Raw genomic sequence first — 15,055 nt, forward strand, 5'->3', positions numbered from 1 at the left:
TTGTGCTTTCAGCGTATTTTATTTAACAACATGTTATTTTTCAACTATATTTAAGTGGAGAAGTCCAATGTGCTCCAGATTTGCCCAGCACAGAGGGAACACAGGAAACCCAAAAATCCTTCAAATGCCAAACTAAGAACTTGTACCGACTTTGTCAAGGCAGTTAAATAAACCAACCAAAGATTTGTTTCTCTTCTCTAATGAGAGGTAGGGAGGCCCCAGTAGGAGGAAGCACAGGCAGATCTCCATGCAGCACCTGCTTCAGATCCATCTCAAGAGAGATGAGGAGACTGCTGTAATCCACATGGTGGAGGATCCAGTCAGGCAAAGGCAAAGCCTCCCAAAGCCAGTTGGGGCTGGGACGGAAGGGAGAGGGTTCCAGATGAGGTTTTCACAGTCTCTGTATTATCCAAAGCTTTGGAAGGGGATTGGGAATAGACAAGTGCTGTCACAGTATCAAAAGATCAATGAAAAATGAGTCTGCTAGTGAGAAGAGTTGGCACAGGACAGACCGTTCCTGCCGGTCGCCGATCCAGCCGGCCCCGCGAGTCCATGAACGGCTGCGGAGGTAGCGCACTCACACGGTGACCTTCTCCATGACATTGTCCGGGACGTGCACCTCGTCCCCTTGCACCGTCACTGTGGCTGACTGGCCACAGATGTGCTGGTGGTCCTTCCAGTCCTGCCAGGGGAGAGCAGAGGGAAGGGCTGTGAGCAGAACAGGCCCTTGGAGAAGGGCCCTCTCTGTGTGAGAAGCACTCTCTCTCCACAAACCAGACCAGTGATGGAGGACAAAGGAGCCGTGCACTGGATCAATGTAAGAGGTGGAATCGGACTAAGCAGAATGCTGCCATCTCCACACAAACCACAATCCAGGATATCAGTGTCAGTCAGATGGAAAATTTACTAAAACTGAGTCAGAGCCTGGACTTAAAGCCTCTCCGGAAAGGCAGTTCTCGACACTGACTGCTCCAGAGGGACAGCGCTGTGCTGGGGTATTAGCTTAGCTAGGACAGGAACAGATTCCTTCTGGAACTGACTGAATTCAGGACAGCTTGACTCAGCCTGAATCTGGCCACTCAGCAGAGCTGTAATGGCTAAACTGAACCATCCTTTTCTCCAAGCAAGGGCCAAGGATCACTGTAAGGAACTGGTGTGAAACATGACACAAAGCAGCTTCCTCCACTGTACTTCACACCTGTTCCCATCTCCCAAGTTCACAGTTGTAGAGTCTGTCCCACTGTATCACCTGCAGCATCACAAATAATGGAAAGGAGAACTAAGTCCTCAGTGCCATGGCAGGAGCAGCAGGGAAGGAAGAAAGCAGCAGGAAGGGGCTGTAAAAGTGCTCCCAGCTCCCCACAGTTCCCAGTGAGGTGTCCATGCTTCATTTCTAGTGTTACTTGGATTTTTTGGGCCACCTTTGGGAAGGTGTGTGAAAACCTGGGGACCTTCTCTACCCTTTTAACCCTGTCCTGACTTGCAGACCTGCCCCATCACTACAGCCTTGCTGGTGATCCCACTGGCAGGGTGGGTTTGGAGTGCTTAACCCACACAAGGCTCTGCTCTGCCTGCCTGGCTCGGCTGTCTGTTCCTCCCTCTGTACTGACACCCATCAGGTGACAGCCCAAGCAGCCTGGCTGTCCCCAGGGTCACACAGCCCTCTCCAGGGAACTGAATCCCAAGTCACAAGCAGGCTGATACCTTCCGTTGGCAGAACGTGGAGCAGTAGTTGACTTTGTGGCATCCCGTGCACTCGTTGGTGGCCTCCCGTCCGCAGTTGACGCAGGATTGCTGTGGGAAGGGATGGAGAGGGACAAGTCACACAGAGACAAACCAGGGGCATCACCAAGGTGCAACAGCAGTGTTGTGATGGCTGGAATGCCAGAGGAGTGGGAAAGCTCCCGTTTCCCAAAACAGCCTCAGCACACACCCCACAACAAACAGGCCCAGTGGCCTCTGGATATACCCTCAGAGACCCACTCTCCTTGCTCTTTTAACAAGAAATGACATTTCATTTGGAAAATGAAATGCGCCTGTTTTTCTTTCTGTTGGGCAGGAAGCCCTCCAAGACTGTGTGTGGACACTGAGTGATCATGGAAACCCATCCCCACCACCCCAGGGAAACCTCCCTCCTGATAGGTCTGGTATCCAGCTGTCAGGTAACTACAGGAGTCGGGTGTATCCCACCCAGACATGTCAGGCTGTGCACAGGCTGTTGACACACAAGCTCTGAGGTTATCCCAAATTTAAAGGTTTAATGGCAGATTTCATTGGTGGTTTTGTTGGGTTTATAATCCTGTGTAGGTCTAAGAGAAGGTCTGAGGAAGGACAACAGACTAAGAATACGGATGGGATCCTTCAGGTATTTTCCCCTAGTTTTAGAGAGGAAAAAGGCATCTGCTGCTATGGAATATGTTCCTTGGTCCTTTCCCAGTCATGACGACATAAGAAGTGTACCAAGAGGGAAACAGGAGTCAAATTAACAAGGCTCTAACAGAAGCCAGGATTTAAGAAGCAAGGTGAGATAGGATACACAGGTGAAAAATCACACCTGCTTTTTAAGTGATGTTTTTGTGTCTATCGCTTTAATCTTATTTTGGTGACATCAATTAACATAACCTGTATATTTAGGTGGAAACATCACTGAACTGCCACCAAAATAGGCACTTCACAGAGCATTCCACTTCCAGTTCATTAAATGCCTGACAAATCATTAGCACATCAGCAGCAGTGACAAGAAGTGTTGCTGGGCTGTGAAAGTATTGTGGGCTCATCAGTTCCTCCAGGCTTCTTCTCTCTTTGAGCAAAACCACCCCAAAAATCAGTGCTCTGATTGACACCCTCTCTCACACCTTTCCATGTACCTGCAGTGAACAGCTGGTGACACTGAACTGTGTTTGTGCTCCTGATGTGCAGCTGTGGATTTGGGACACCAAAAATGGTCTAAAGCTGTGATTTGGGACTTGCAAAGCCTGCCCTGAGGGGACACTTGACTGGGGCTGTTTGTAACTGGAAAATGTGGAAAATACACAGGGCATGGTTGTACCTGCAGATATGAAAGAGAACTGAGCAATACAGCTCTCAGGGCTTCAGTCATAGGTCCAGAACTAACTCCCATTCCAAATACCAGAGGAAATTGTGGAGTTATAAAAACCAGCTCACAGGACAGAAAGGAAGCAAATTCTTTTCCTGTCACAGCTCTGTGACAGCCACCCACCAGAGCTGCAGTACCACCACGCAGAGGTGAGGGAGACTGATGAACCTGGCCAGGTAAAGGAGTACAAAACACTGGAATGCTTGGGAAAGGGGAGACACTGCTTGGAGGACTGGCCAAGGGAAGGAAAGGCTCAGATCCTTTGCCAGAAGGCCAGACACAGAGCACAGAATTCCATAGCAATAACAAAACCTCTGAGTCTTTAAATGGAATAAGACAAACACCAAAAGGCTCTTCACAACATGAGACATCCCCAGCCTACCTTGATGATGATTTCTGTCTTCCCATCCACATCCTCTGTTTGTTGGAATAACTGGCTCTGGTATTGCTGCAAGGAGAACACACCAGACATGTCATTTCCCAGCCAGAGCACAATGTGAGGGGTTGGAAAGGGTGCTGGGATGGAGGGTCCCCATGCTGAGCTGTGTCTGCCCAGCCCTGCACTGCAGTTGCAAGAGGACAGGGTGGCCCCTCACTCCTCACTTCTAGGAGAGGGACGCTATCACCTGATGTGGAGACAGAGCAAGGAGCCTGTGAAAACACAGCCTGAGGTGACAAACTGCCACTTCAGTACAGCATTTCCTCCAAGCCCGGCTCCCCACTCCATCCAGCCACATACTTGTCCTTAAATTGGGGGGTTTAACTGCAACCCCCCCACACATGGGAACTGGAAAATTAGCACAGGAAACACGAGGAAAACACTAAAGTAACAGGGCCAAGTGGCACATTCCAGGGCCAAATTTTGAGTCAAGTCCAGTGATCCTAATTCACAAAGAGGCAAAGGAGTCTGGAGGGAAGGTACAGCCCACCAAAAAGGATTAGGTGGAAAAGAAAAGCCAAACAAAATTAACACACCTTAGACTTTAGGAACAGCACTAACCATAATCATTACTCCTCCTTGAAACAGAAGAGTGAGAGGGCTGTAGAACAAGTTGTGACGCCATCAGTCCTCTGGAGGTGATCAGAGCCCGCTCTGGCTGCCTGGCAGAATTACTTCACACCAACTCAAGCCCAACCAGGTGCTGCTGTACCTGTTGCAGCAGCAACATGCTCAGCAGTGAGGGACAGAAGTCCCAAACCAATGGCATCCAAACCCAATCCCAAATTAATTATGGGCTAACCCTGGCTTAAATGTATTTGGAACAGTTAAAAAGTCCAAAAAAAGCTGAACCCCTTCCTCCAGGCCAAACAGGTTCATCCAGGAGTTGACTCAACACATAAGGAGATTAAAGGCTTAATTTACAAGTGTATGACCTGAGAGCACAGTATTTATTCTCCTGTGAAACCACAACCTTCAAAACCTTGATATTACCATGACAGAAATTAAATTTAAAAACTCCAGGCAGATGGTGGTGGAGGCAGAGAAGCCTCTTGCTGTGGCCTCCTAGAGGTGTGATTTGGTTTTGCCCTATTTGACACGGCAATTCCAGCCATGGACAAACCATGGAGAAGGTAAAGGTGTGATAAGAGAGAGGAACAAGCCAGACACATTCAGATCTCTCACAGAAACAGCTCCACAAAATCCAGAATCTCCAATTCCCAAGAGAATCACTGCTAGTTTGGAGTACACAAGCCACTGTTTGCTGACCAGAGACAAATTTCTTAGCTGTCCAACCCTTTTTAGATTAATTTCATACTCTCCAGCCCTGAATTGGTTTAATCTTTCTTAAAAAGCATTCAGATGGCCCAGTTGTTGGCTGATTTAATTTTCCACCTTGCTTTCAAACGGGCATGGCTCCAGAAGCATCTCTGCTTTAAAGAGGGCTATTCCAATTAAAACATTTGTGGGATTTCAACACTCATTCTCTTCAACTTATACAGAAAATACAATTAATGCATTTCCTGAATCTCTTTGTTATTCCCCAGAAATTCTGGCACAGAATTTAGTGAGTATGTGTAATGTCCCCATCCTAAAGTTTATCTGATATAAACATTGGATTAATGCACACTCAGAAAAATTACATTGCCCAAGCACACCAACACGTCAGTCCTGCCTTTAATCTCTTCATTTTGGGCCTGATCTGCAAATGTCAAATATCTATTGCAAGAGACACTGAGCCTTTGTTACTCCACTCACCCTAAATTCCCAGATGTCTTTCCCCTACCAAAAAATGCAGTAAAAGCCAACATGGAGATATTAACCAGGGGATCAGATACTCAACCACAATCTAATTACTAATGATACTTGAGAACTGTTTCTTAACAGCCACATGAAATTCAGCCAGAGCAGTTGTATTTAACTAATCCCACACAAAATGCTGCAATTCAGAAAAACCTTCTAAATCCCTCTATATTTCCATTTTTTGCAATATCATGACACATTTTGCAAGTTCATATAAACATGGAGCTGGAGGACTCCTGGTTTCCTTTTCTTTTGGGATATCATTCCCCAGGACTTCCAAGTAACACAAATGTAACCTTACTCAGAGACTCCTAACACTTTGCAAACTTGCACATGAGCTCTCTGGGAAGGAAGTGTTATTTTCAACTGAGGCACAGTGAGGCCAAGGACTTACCCAGGGACATCAAAATGACTTGTGGGAAAGACGGAAACAAAATTTGAAGGAGATCCTCAGTCTTGAAATTTGCTCAACAAACCATGACCCCTGAGCAAATTTACAGAAATTAAGAAGTACAAAGAAAGCAATTGAGTGCATGTCAGAACTGCCAAAATACTAAATTATGTGCTAAAAAACTTCCCTGCTGGTGAAGCCTTTATCTCCAGCACCTGGAACAGTTCCTTCAAAAGGGGTAAGGATGTTCCCAGCCCCTAACACCAGGCTGAGATGGTACAAGGAGGGAGGCAGAGTGCAAACCCCTCACATCAGACACACTTCCCACAGCCACCAACACTGCCCAGCACAGAGCACAGCTCCTGCTATTTAAAGCTAAGGCAACCTAACTGCTGCTCTATGGGAGCAGGACAGCTCATTTGTGCTATTTAATGACTCCAAAGCTCATTAAATAATAAACATAATACTGAAACACACTATAGTGAGTGATGTGTAACATACAACGAGGCATCTAAGTTTGTGCATCCAGTTGGGAACCAGCCTGTTTCTATCAGATCTCTATCATACTGCTCTGTACTAAGTCACTCTTCCAGGAAGAGCTGAATCTGCAGCTCTGTTATCATCTCATCTGTTTGCTCACCCTTGGAAGTTCTATCAGTGGAATGAACTAAGTGGTAATTAAGCACCAATTTCCTTTGTATTAAACTGGTCCAGAAAAAATCCCCTACCTGAAGGGCACGGGCACGAAGGCCTCTCTGTCTGCCTCTCATATACCTTAACTGCCCAAAAGCCATGAGACCACACACATACTCAGAGTGGGAAAGAGCCTCACGTTACAAACCACCAGGAAATTGGGAAAGGCCCTTTGACCAACACAAAAGCAGAGAGCCAATTCTTTGACCTTTAGTGTAATTGCTTCCCTGTATCCAGGATCACAGAGTTTTGTCCACATATGGAATTCACAAGCAGAAATTAATTCAGACATAGGTACTTGTGATACTGCCTGGATGCTTCCAGCAGCCAGCACAGCTTAGAATTGTCTGGATGATAAAAAATATCACCATGAGTATTGTGGTTTCACCACAGTGCACAAGTGTGGAGGTCCCCATTACACACTAAGAATGGTGAGACACAAGTGGTGTAACTGGGCATGCAGCAGTTCCTGGGAAAGGGATTTTCTCTGGAAATCATATGCTCATCCTTCCCATGTCAAGTCAGCTTTAGTGAATACACAGGAAGGATTCTATCTCCCATTCCCAGGACAAGAAGTAACTAGAAGAATATCAGAGAGCTGGTTTTGGATCAGGGAGTGTGGAGAGGGACTGAATAACCATTCCAGATACCACTGTGAGGATAAAGAGAAGGGAAGATGCACATAGACTGGAAAAAAAGCAGAGTGAAGCTAAACAAAAGCAGATGTTTATCACTGAACTGTGCCAAAGTTTCCAATATTTCAGTGTCCCACTCTGTGGAGCTTACCAGCAGTACCCAGCCCAAGCCTGGGGAGCAGCACAGACACCTGCTCTGCAGGAGGGATGCAGGGAAGGATTAGACTCCCAACGTATCACACACCTGCACATCAAAGATGCATCGTATGGGAGAGTTTAGCAGAGCCAACATGGCAAAGAATATCAAAGAGGCTGCAAGGACAGTCCTAGGGGTCCTCAGCTTCCAGCAAAGTCTTCCCACACCTCTCTTCCAGGCCTGTTGCTGCACACTCATGCCTATGGATTCAGTAGAAAGCTGATGTTAGCACAATGCTGATGGCACCAGCAGGAAAGTGGTGTTTGGGAAGGGAGCTCAGCGGCTACTGATGGTGACACCAGTTCTAACACTGCCCCCCCACCTGTCTCTCCCCAGCTCACATCAGCTGTGGATCTGTGGGAGAGGGAGAGCACCTTCAAGATGAAGCTATACTTGGGTGCATGCATGAGCTGGTGGTCAGAAGGATCCAAGATCCCTACCGTGCATCAGTTACATGGAAGAAGAGCAATGAGAAGAGGGCAGTCCTTGTGGATAATCCCTGTCCACAAGAGAGAGAAGATGGGAACCAGTCAGGGCTCCTGGTGAGGCCAGGCAGCCTGCCAGTCCTACCACAGGACTTGTGTGAGTCAGCTTTGCTTGCACAGTTCTCAGCAAAACCCCTCTAAACTTAACTGCTTATCTTCCCGAGAGGATCAATCTGATTTTTATTTATGGTTCGACGTATGTTACACATGAGGTGAAGAATTCCTGTAAGGTATACATGTCTGTGCATGTACTGGTAACCCTGTTCCTGCGAGGGCTTTACCTGGCAGCCAATCAGGGCAGAAAAAACCTCCATGATCAGGCGGTCAGCGACCCACCCCACTTGCCGGTGGGGCAAATGCCCGGATGCCCACGAAGAATGCCCGGGAAACGGGGCTGTGGAAGGAGCCTTAGCACATAAAAGTAGCTAACTGTGACAAAATGGCGAGTCCTTTTGCTTTGGGTTTCTTGGGGGCATCAGGGGCTCGCTGGGAGAGTCACCTTGGTCCTTCTTCCTCCCCACCCCTCACTTTTTCCTCTCTGTGGTCCTGCTTCTCTGCCCCTACCTGCTTTGCTCTGCTTCACTGCTTCCGCGAACCAGCTCATTTCCGCGACGACCTTGTGCTCCGCCGCCTCCGCGACGGAGTGGGCGCCGCCGCAGCCAGCTGCCTCCACCGCGTTTCCCAGGCGCAGCTGCAGCCGCCTGCACCCAGCCGCGAAGTTTCTGCGCTGCCCGCCCCACCAACCCGCCATAGCACTCAGGCTGTAGCCACCAGCCTGGCGTCACCGCCTGCACCCAGACAAGCCTGCAGCTGCCGGCTGCAGCCACCACGAGCCCGCAGCCGCCGCCGCCAGCCGCTCACAAGAGCCGCGCAGGGCGGCTGGCAGCCGCCGCCGCCGGGGACACGCTGCTGCCGCCGCCGACTGAAGATTGCGCCCAAGCTCTGACAAAAGCCGCGGGGTCTCGCCGCGCCTTGCGACACGCACGCTCCGCCTGCTGAGCTGGCGCTGACAGAGCACCGGTGGTAACGCCTGTGGTAACGCTGTCCCTGTCTTCTGTTTCTTTCTCCGTCTCTCTTTTCCCCTCTCTGCTCTCTTTTCTATCCCCCTTCAGTAGGACGCTTACCCTTCTTTATATTCAGATATAATATTGCTGCATTTGTGCTTTATTTTCATCTGAGAAATCTATCAAAAAGAATCCTCCCTGACTCCCTCTTTTACCTTCAGACAGAACACTGCCCCATAAACTCTGGGAAAAGCTGTTCCACATATCCTATTGAAAGCCCAGCTCACCTGACAGCAGCCACTGCACTGCTGAACACTCACCAGCTTCCTCAGATCAGGACTCAGTGCCCATAACTTTATGGACAGCCCATAACTTTATGGACAGCTGATGAGAGAGGTCAGGATCATGACACCAAACCAGCCTGCTGCCCACAGCTCCTGGAATCCCAGAGAACTTTATTCCTTTCCCCAGGATACAAATAACTTGGGAAGATTTCTCTTGCTAACATTGCTTTCAAGGCTTGGAGAAACAATTTCCAGTATCACTGCTCCAGCCAGAAACTGCTCACCACTCAGCCCCAAAGGTGCCCATGGCTGAGCCGCTGTGGCATGGTTACCTCTTTCCTCTCCACATCAGCCTGGATCTTGGCCTGTGTGACAGCAGCCTCACGGAAGGAGGAGCTGGCCTGCTTGGCCTGCTCAATCAGAGTCTTCAGCTGCTGTGCTGTGCTGAGCAGGGAATTGACCATCTCCTCCAGGTAGAGCCAGCTCCGCTGCTCCGTCACCTCCAGCCCGTTCACCACCGATGGCGACATGGCTTTGGTGGGCGTCGGGGGAGGCACTGCCAGGGCAGGCAGAGACGTCAACACTGGACATAAGGAACAAAAGAGAATATGCAGACAATTAGGGTGTTTCATTTCTGTGAAGTGGTGGTGGTTGTGGGGTGTTGGTTTTTGTGGTTTTTCTGTGGTGTTTGGTTTCTTTTTTAAAATATGGTTTGCAGAATTTCCAGCCCAGGAAAGTGTTAAACATTAAACTTCTTAATTAAAGTTTTAAACTTCTGCAACATCAAGTGCACATCTGTGCAGAACAAGCCCATGGGCACTCTCAAATCCATGGGACAAGAACACCTCCTCTTGACCTGGATGACCCTGGGAAGAGTTTAACACCTCCCAGCACTGCTGTGGAGAAGCACCATGATGCAGTGAAAGCAGCATTCCCAGGAACTCCTTCACCACTGCCAACACTTCCCTCAGCCAGGCTAGGTAAGGTCAGAGTAAGTCACTCAGAGACATTCTGATGGCCCCGCCCAGATGTCAATTCTCAGGTTGCAAACCACAAAACTCAAGTACTGATCCACATCACACTCTCTGTGCTTCCTGAATTCTGACCATTACCTAACCCTGACCAGACACTGGACTTAACCCCAGACAGTCACCATTACCTCCAAGTGAATGTATTCCAAACATGGACTTCCCAAAACCATGGGTTGGGAAGCCCTTTAATAACCCAGCAGTTACTGTGTCACTGGACCAGCTACTTTTCACGTTAGGTTTGCATGTACATTGGGAGATCAGGGTATGACAAAATTAAATCCAGACCCAGGAACTCTACCATACACAGTGTCAGCTCAGCTTAGGTAACATTCCAGGAAGAAATGTTATCTGGCTTTACTTTTCCAAAATGTAATTCTAGCAATAAATACTCACCATCTGCCATAAAATTCAGTCCAAGACATTCACATCTACCAACACTGACCTCGACATTCCTCACTGAATTCTTTAGTGGTACAACAAAGGTACCACCAGCCTCAGGGTTGTGAAGACTTCTTACCTCAAAATACCCTTAATTAAAACAGTAATCGTAATGAATTTGCACATGAGTGGCGTGGAACTATTTGCACTTAGATATGAGTACGAGATAAACCAGTCTTTTTTATCAATGTCTGTTTGCACAAGAGCCTTTCCCACTCTCCGTTTCCAGCACAATCTTTATCCCTGCATGGCATTTGATAACGTATCAAACAGGAATTACTTCCAATTCCTCATTTTGGCACAAGTACATCAGGCAAGAGAAAGTATTCACTGATGAAAAAACAATCAATGTTTAATTAGGAACAACAAGATCTGACTAAGTCTTAAACACAAGAAGATCTGACTCTGGAGACCAGGAACATCCTGTGCCACTCCAAATAAATAAATAAGGGTCATACAGAGGGGACTGAAAACTGACACCAAACCTGATCAAAAGTACCCCCAGCATGCATCACTGGAGTAAAGCCATGTGAGGATGTCTAGAAAAGCTTCTATGGCATAATTTTAATTGGGTTTGTTCTCCTCAGATCGAACACTAAATAAATGTTCAGCCACAGTGCCCAAAGAGGACAAAAGTCTGGAAGCAAAAACTTTAGGAACGGCAGGGAATGGAAAACAACTCATGATGCAGAATCACAGCAGCCGCCTCTGGCAGAATCAATAAATCAAAGCTCTCAATAAAGAGTGAAAAATTTCCCACAAAGGGGAAATCTGCTTGTCTAAATCTTAGTATTGTAAAATTCACAAGCAAAATAGAGCAAAGTTTAATTTTCTGCCCCAATCTTTACCTTTGTTGAGAAAGATGGGAGGAAATTGAAGGACAGGGAGAACAAACATACCGATTTTGGGATGAGACGTTGGCAGTGCAGCCTCAGGGAAAGGTGAGATCTGGCAGTTGTCCTGGTAACTGGGATAGTGAGGCTCTGGATGAGACACCCGGCAAGGCTGCTGGACGTTGGTGTCCTGAACTGCAGGAGAACAAGGGCCTTGGGAATCACCAACACACCTGGCAGGTGTTTCTTACGCTGCATTCACCCCTATGTTTTTATGTTTTATATAAATTCCTACACTCTGTGGTAAAAAGGGTTGAAAATGTCAAACAGCAGCAGGATCTCATACAGTCAGCAAGCAAAGAATCCTGGTCCTGGCTCTACCATGTTCTGCTTTCACCTTTAGAGCCACAGCTTCCTTGGTTCCATCCCACATATTGAAATATCCACGATCATCACAGAGCTCCAAACTCTGGTTCTTGGAGCAAGATCATTCCCCCAGTAGAGCTCACAACCCAAAGCATGACACAAACTGAGAGAACTGAAATGTCTGTCATGCATTTATATTTTGCTTGACTTATCCTGGCATTTTTCACTCCATTTCAACCCTCACCTAGTTTGGGTTTTTTTGATAGTATTTTAGGTTAAATGAGTATTAAAAAAAAAATAAAATTACAGAGATGAACGTAAATCCTAGGAACTCAGCAGAGGTGAACATTAGCAGCTGCCACACCGGGGCAAAGCTTCTCCTTCGGTGCAACTGCTAAGATTTCAAACTGCTGAAATGATTTCACAGGAAGGACAGTGCCTTACGCAGTGTCTCACTTGAGAAATAAATCCTTTGTGTTGCATTCAAGATGTTCCTTCCTACAGCAGTGGGCATCCAAACCTCTTTTCCTCCTCCCCACGGCTGTCTAAGAGACACCTGAGCTCTTACCAGTGGCTCCAGTGAAAACATCCCCCTGTGCTGGGCTCTCTGAGATGATGGCTGTGGCCTCCACGGTGGACGCGCGGTCGAAGGTCAGCGCCCCGGAGGTTGTGATCTGTCCAGAGGGAGTCACGGTGACTGGAAACATTAAAGCACTTTCATAATTAACACTCAGCACAGAGGACATGCCTGTCCAGCTGTTTGTTGATATCCCTGTACTGCACCATCCAAGCTCAGGGGACTCACAGATCACCAGCCTGGGATAACCCACTTTGGATCACACCTGTGACCAGTGCAGTTGGAAATGGGAATAAAAGCCCCAATGGGTTTTTGAAGGCTCTGCTGTCCTTCCAAGGCTCTGGGGGCACAAGGCCAAAATGTTAATTTATAACCCAATACCTCCCAAATCACCACCTTTTCAGTTATTTTATGAACCATAACTTAACACTTCCTATAAAGATTCAGTGAGGCCACATATCCCATCAATTTCTGGCTGCTTTATGACAATTTTAGCAAGAGTGATTGTTGTTACTTATATCAACATAACTTGTGGATTACAGCTAATTCCATGACCGCTGGGCAATTTTAGCTGTTTATCTACACAAAGTGATAGAATGTGCTCAGCCAATGCAAAGAACAAGGCACAATATCCTTTTGGATAATTATACCTGAGTGGCTTCCGAATGTTTAAAACCCATTTTAAAGAAGATTATTTAACTGGTACCATTAATTGGTGATGGTCTGATTCTGTGGCTACAAATTCCTGGCTGAAGTATTTAGCCACCAAAACAATTACTTCTCTCTTCTAATGCCAGCATGAGAGAATAAGCAGCCTCACAGCACCTCACATAACAAACCAATACAGATTAAACCTATTTGGGGATGAAAAAAAACAAAGCCATGAAACAACTCTGCAGAATCCTTGTGTGTTTCTCCTCCTACTGTTGCTGATGATCCAGTCTTACTTTTTTTATTCTTTTTATAGATTTCTGTTGCTTCCTCCTCAGCTCACTTTGTACTGTTATCCGCAGATGATGCCAGCGTGCCGAGAGCAGGAGGACATATGGATGTGACTGGGGATGTGTGAGCTGGATCAGCTTGCAAATTAATTCCTGTTCTCACACAGATAATTTGCCAATCAAACCAGTAACTGACAAAGCTGAATGTTGGAGAGGCATGTGCAGATCAAAGCATCACCTTCTGCCTCCTTCATTAACAACTTTCAGGCTGGGGGTTTCATTCCGGCTGCTTCCAGGCTATTTTGCAAGGAATAGCACAAATCTTACTCCAGCTTCTAAGGGACACAAAGAAGCTCAGAGGATGGAATGAGGATTTCTGGCAGAGAAGAGAAGGGCCACCCTCTCCCAAAATCTAATTCCAACAGGAAATTTCTCAGTTGTTATTTGTGAAAAATCAACCTGAAATCCACTAAGGATCCAGGCCAGAATCCCATAATTCTCCCCCCACTGAGAGCAGGTACAGGGAGCAATATAATCTTAGACTATAACCATAGAATCCTGAAATGCTTGGACTTGGAAGGGACCTTAAGGTCATCTCCTTCCACCGCCCTACCATGGGCAGGGGCACCTTCTACTAAACCAGGCCGCTCCAAGCCCCATCCAACCTGGCCTTGAACAATTCCAGGCACAGGACATAATCCAAACCTCTCTTAGCACAAAATATGAAACCTACTGTTCATGGCACAAGAAGGTCACAATGCTTAAACCTTAGTCTCTTGGAGGTCTAGAGCTGCACTTTTTCCTATTCAACTTGTGTTCAGATGTGGCAACACTGTGCTACTTCCTATAAAATAGGAAGTGATACTGAGACAATAAAATCATCCAATGAAAAGAATGTGACCAAAAAAAGGACACTTTTCTCAGCTGGACAGTTCCAAGGAGCCACTAACAGGCATAAAACACCTAGCAGGGCAACTCTCCAAAGAAAGGAAGTAATTTTTACCAGGAGAAAAGAACCTACATGTAGTTGCAGCAGTGGCTGGAAGCAGAGTGATGTTTTTGGAACAATTCTTCTTCACTGGAGTTGCCGGTATTTCGTTTTCTTTTTTCCGCCTTTTATATGGCACAAAGAGTCGTATAGGGCCACTCTGGGTAGAAAAACACCAGAAAGAAAATGAAAAGAAAAAAGGAAAAGGCATTAGCTGAGGCACCTCTTTGGAGACTTTGGGTTTACTCTCATTTTTCCAGGAACAGCAGCACGGATCCCCATGGATGATGTGTGGTTTGCAAGAACAGACCAAAGCACTTAAAAGTTTTCCAAACAAAAAGAACTTTGAAAAAAAAAAAAAAGTAAAGTTAAAGTCAGCTCTTTCCAGCTGGAGGCATCAGAGGCATCATCACAAATTCAACATCTTCCCACTATTATTTAAGGAGTAGAACTGGGCAGATAATCAGCTGCTGGCCAAGGTGGTGGAAGAAAAGAGAAAAAGAGGGAGGAGAGGAGAGGAAGAAGTTCCAGGCTAGAAAAGAAGCAGTCAGTTTATAGCAGAAAAGAAAGGCAAAGCACCAGATCAAGCTAAGATCTTCTGCTTCAGGATTTAAACCTCATTTTTGAAACAAACTATCAAACACCTAATCAACAAACAAAAAACCCCAAGTAGTTTTAAAATGAAAATACTGACCTATCATAAGATTATAATGTTACATCTTTACAAAAATAGTTTTCCAACTCAAAACATTGTGAAATTTGAGTCAAAAACCATGAATAGCACTGACTTCCCCAAAAGGCATTTTGCATAGATATATTAATTAGAAAATGAGAAAAAAAACAAAAGAAGAAAA

The 15,055-nt window shown here is 46.5% G+C and overlaps 1 protein-coding gene and 1 long non-coding RNA gene across 4 annotated transcripts in view; one reads left to right on the top strand and one right to left on the bottom strand.

Moving 5' to 3' along the window:
* Positions 1 to 15,055, bottom strand: part of DEAF1 (DEAF1 transcription factor) — a 53,497-nt gene continuing 38,442 nt past the window's right edge. For 2 of the 3 annotated variants that reach the window (XM_059848718.1, XM_059848717.1), the window contains exons 7-13: positions 14,235 to 14,361; positions 12,264 to 12,392; positions 11,396 to 11,524; positions 9,360 to 9,610; positions 3,480 to 3,545; positions 1,705 to 1,794; positions 1 to 682 (exon numbers count right to left, since the gene is read on the bottom strand). In XM_059848718.1, coding sequence (XP_059704701.1) covers positions 578 to 682; positions 1,705 to 1,794; positions 3,480 to 3,545; positions 9,360 to 9,610; positions 11,396 to 11,524; positions 12,264 to 12,392; positions 14,235 to 14,361 — 897 coding nt within the window. In that variant the 3' untranslated portion in view covers positions 1 to 577. Of the gene's footprint in view, positions 683 to 1,704; positions 1,795 to 3,479; positions 3,546 to 7,317; positions 7,455 to 9,359; positions 9,611 to 11,395; positions 11,525 to 12,263; positions 12,393 to 14,234; positions 14,362 to 15,055 lie in introns of those variants that run through there. The other variant, XM_059848719.1, reaches the window with a different exon arrangement.
* LOC132328690 (uncharacterized) lies at positions 8,063 to 10,451 on the top strand. The gene is made up of 2 exons (XR_009486846.1): positions 8,063 to 8,774; positions 8,965 to 10,451. It is a non-coding gene; the product is annotated as an uncharacterized LOC132328690 (long non-coding RNA).

Source organism: Haemorhous mexicanus, chromosome 6 (genome assembly GCF_027477595.1).
Source record: "Haemorhous mexicanus isolate bHaeMex1 chromosome 6, bHaeMex1.pri, whole genome shotgun sequence".
Lineage (NCBI taxonomy): Eukaryota > Metazoa > Chordata > Aves > Passeriformes > Fringillidae > Haemorhous > Haemorhous mexicanus.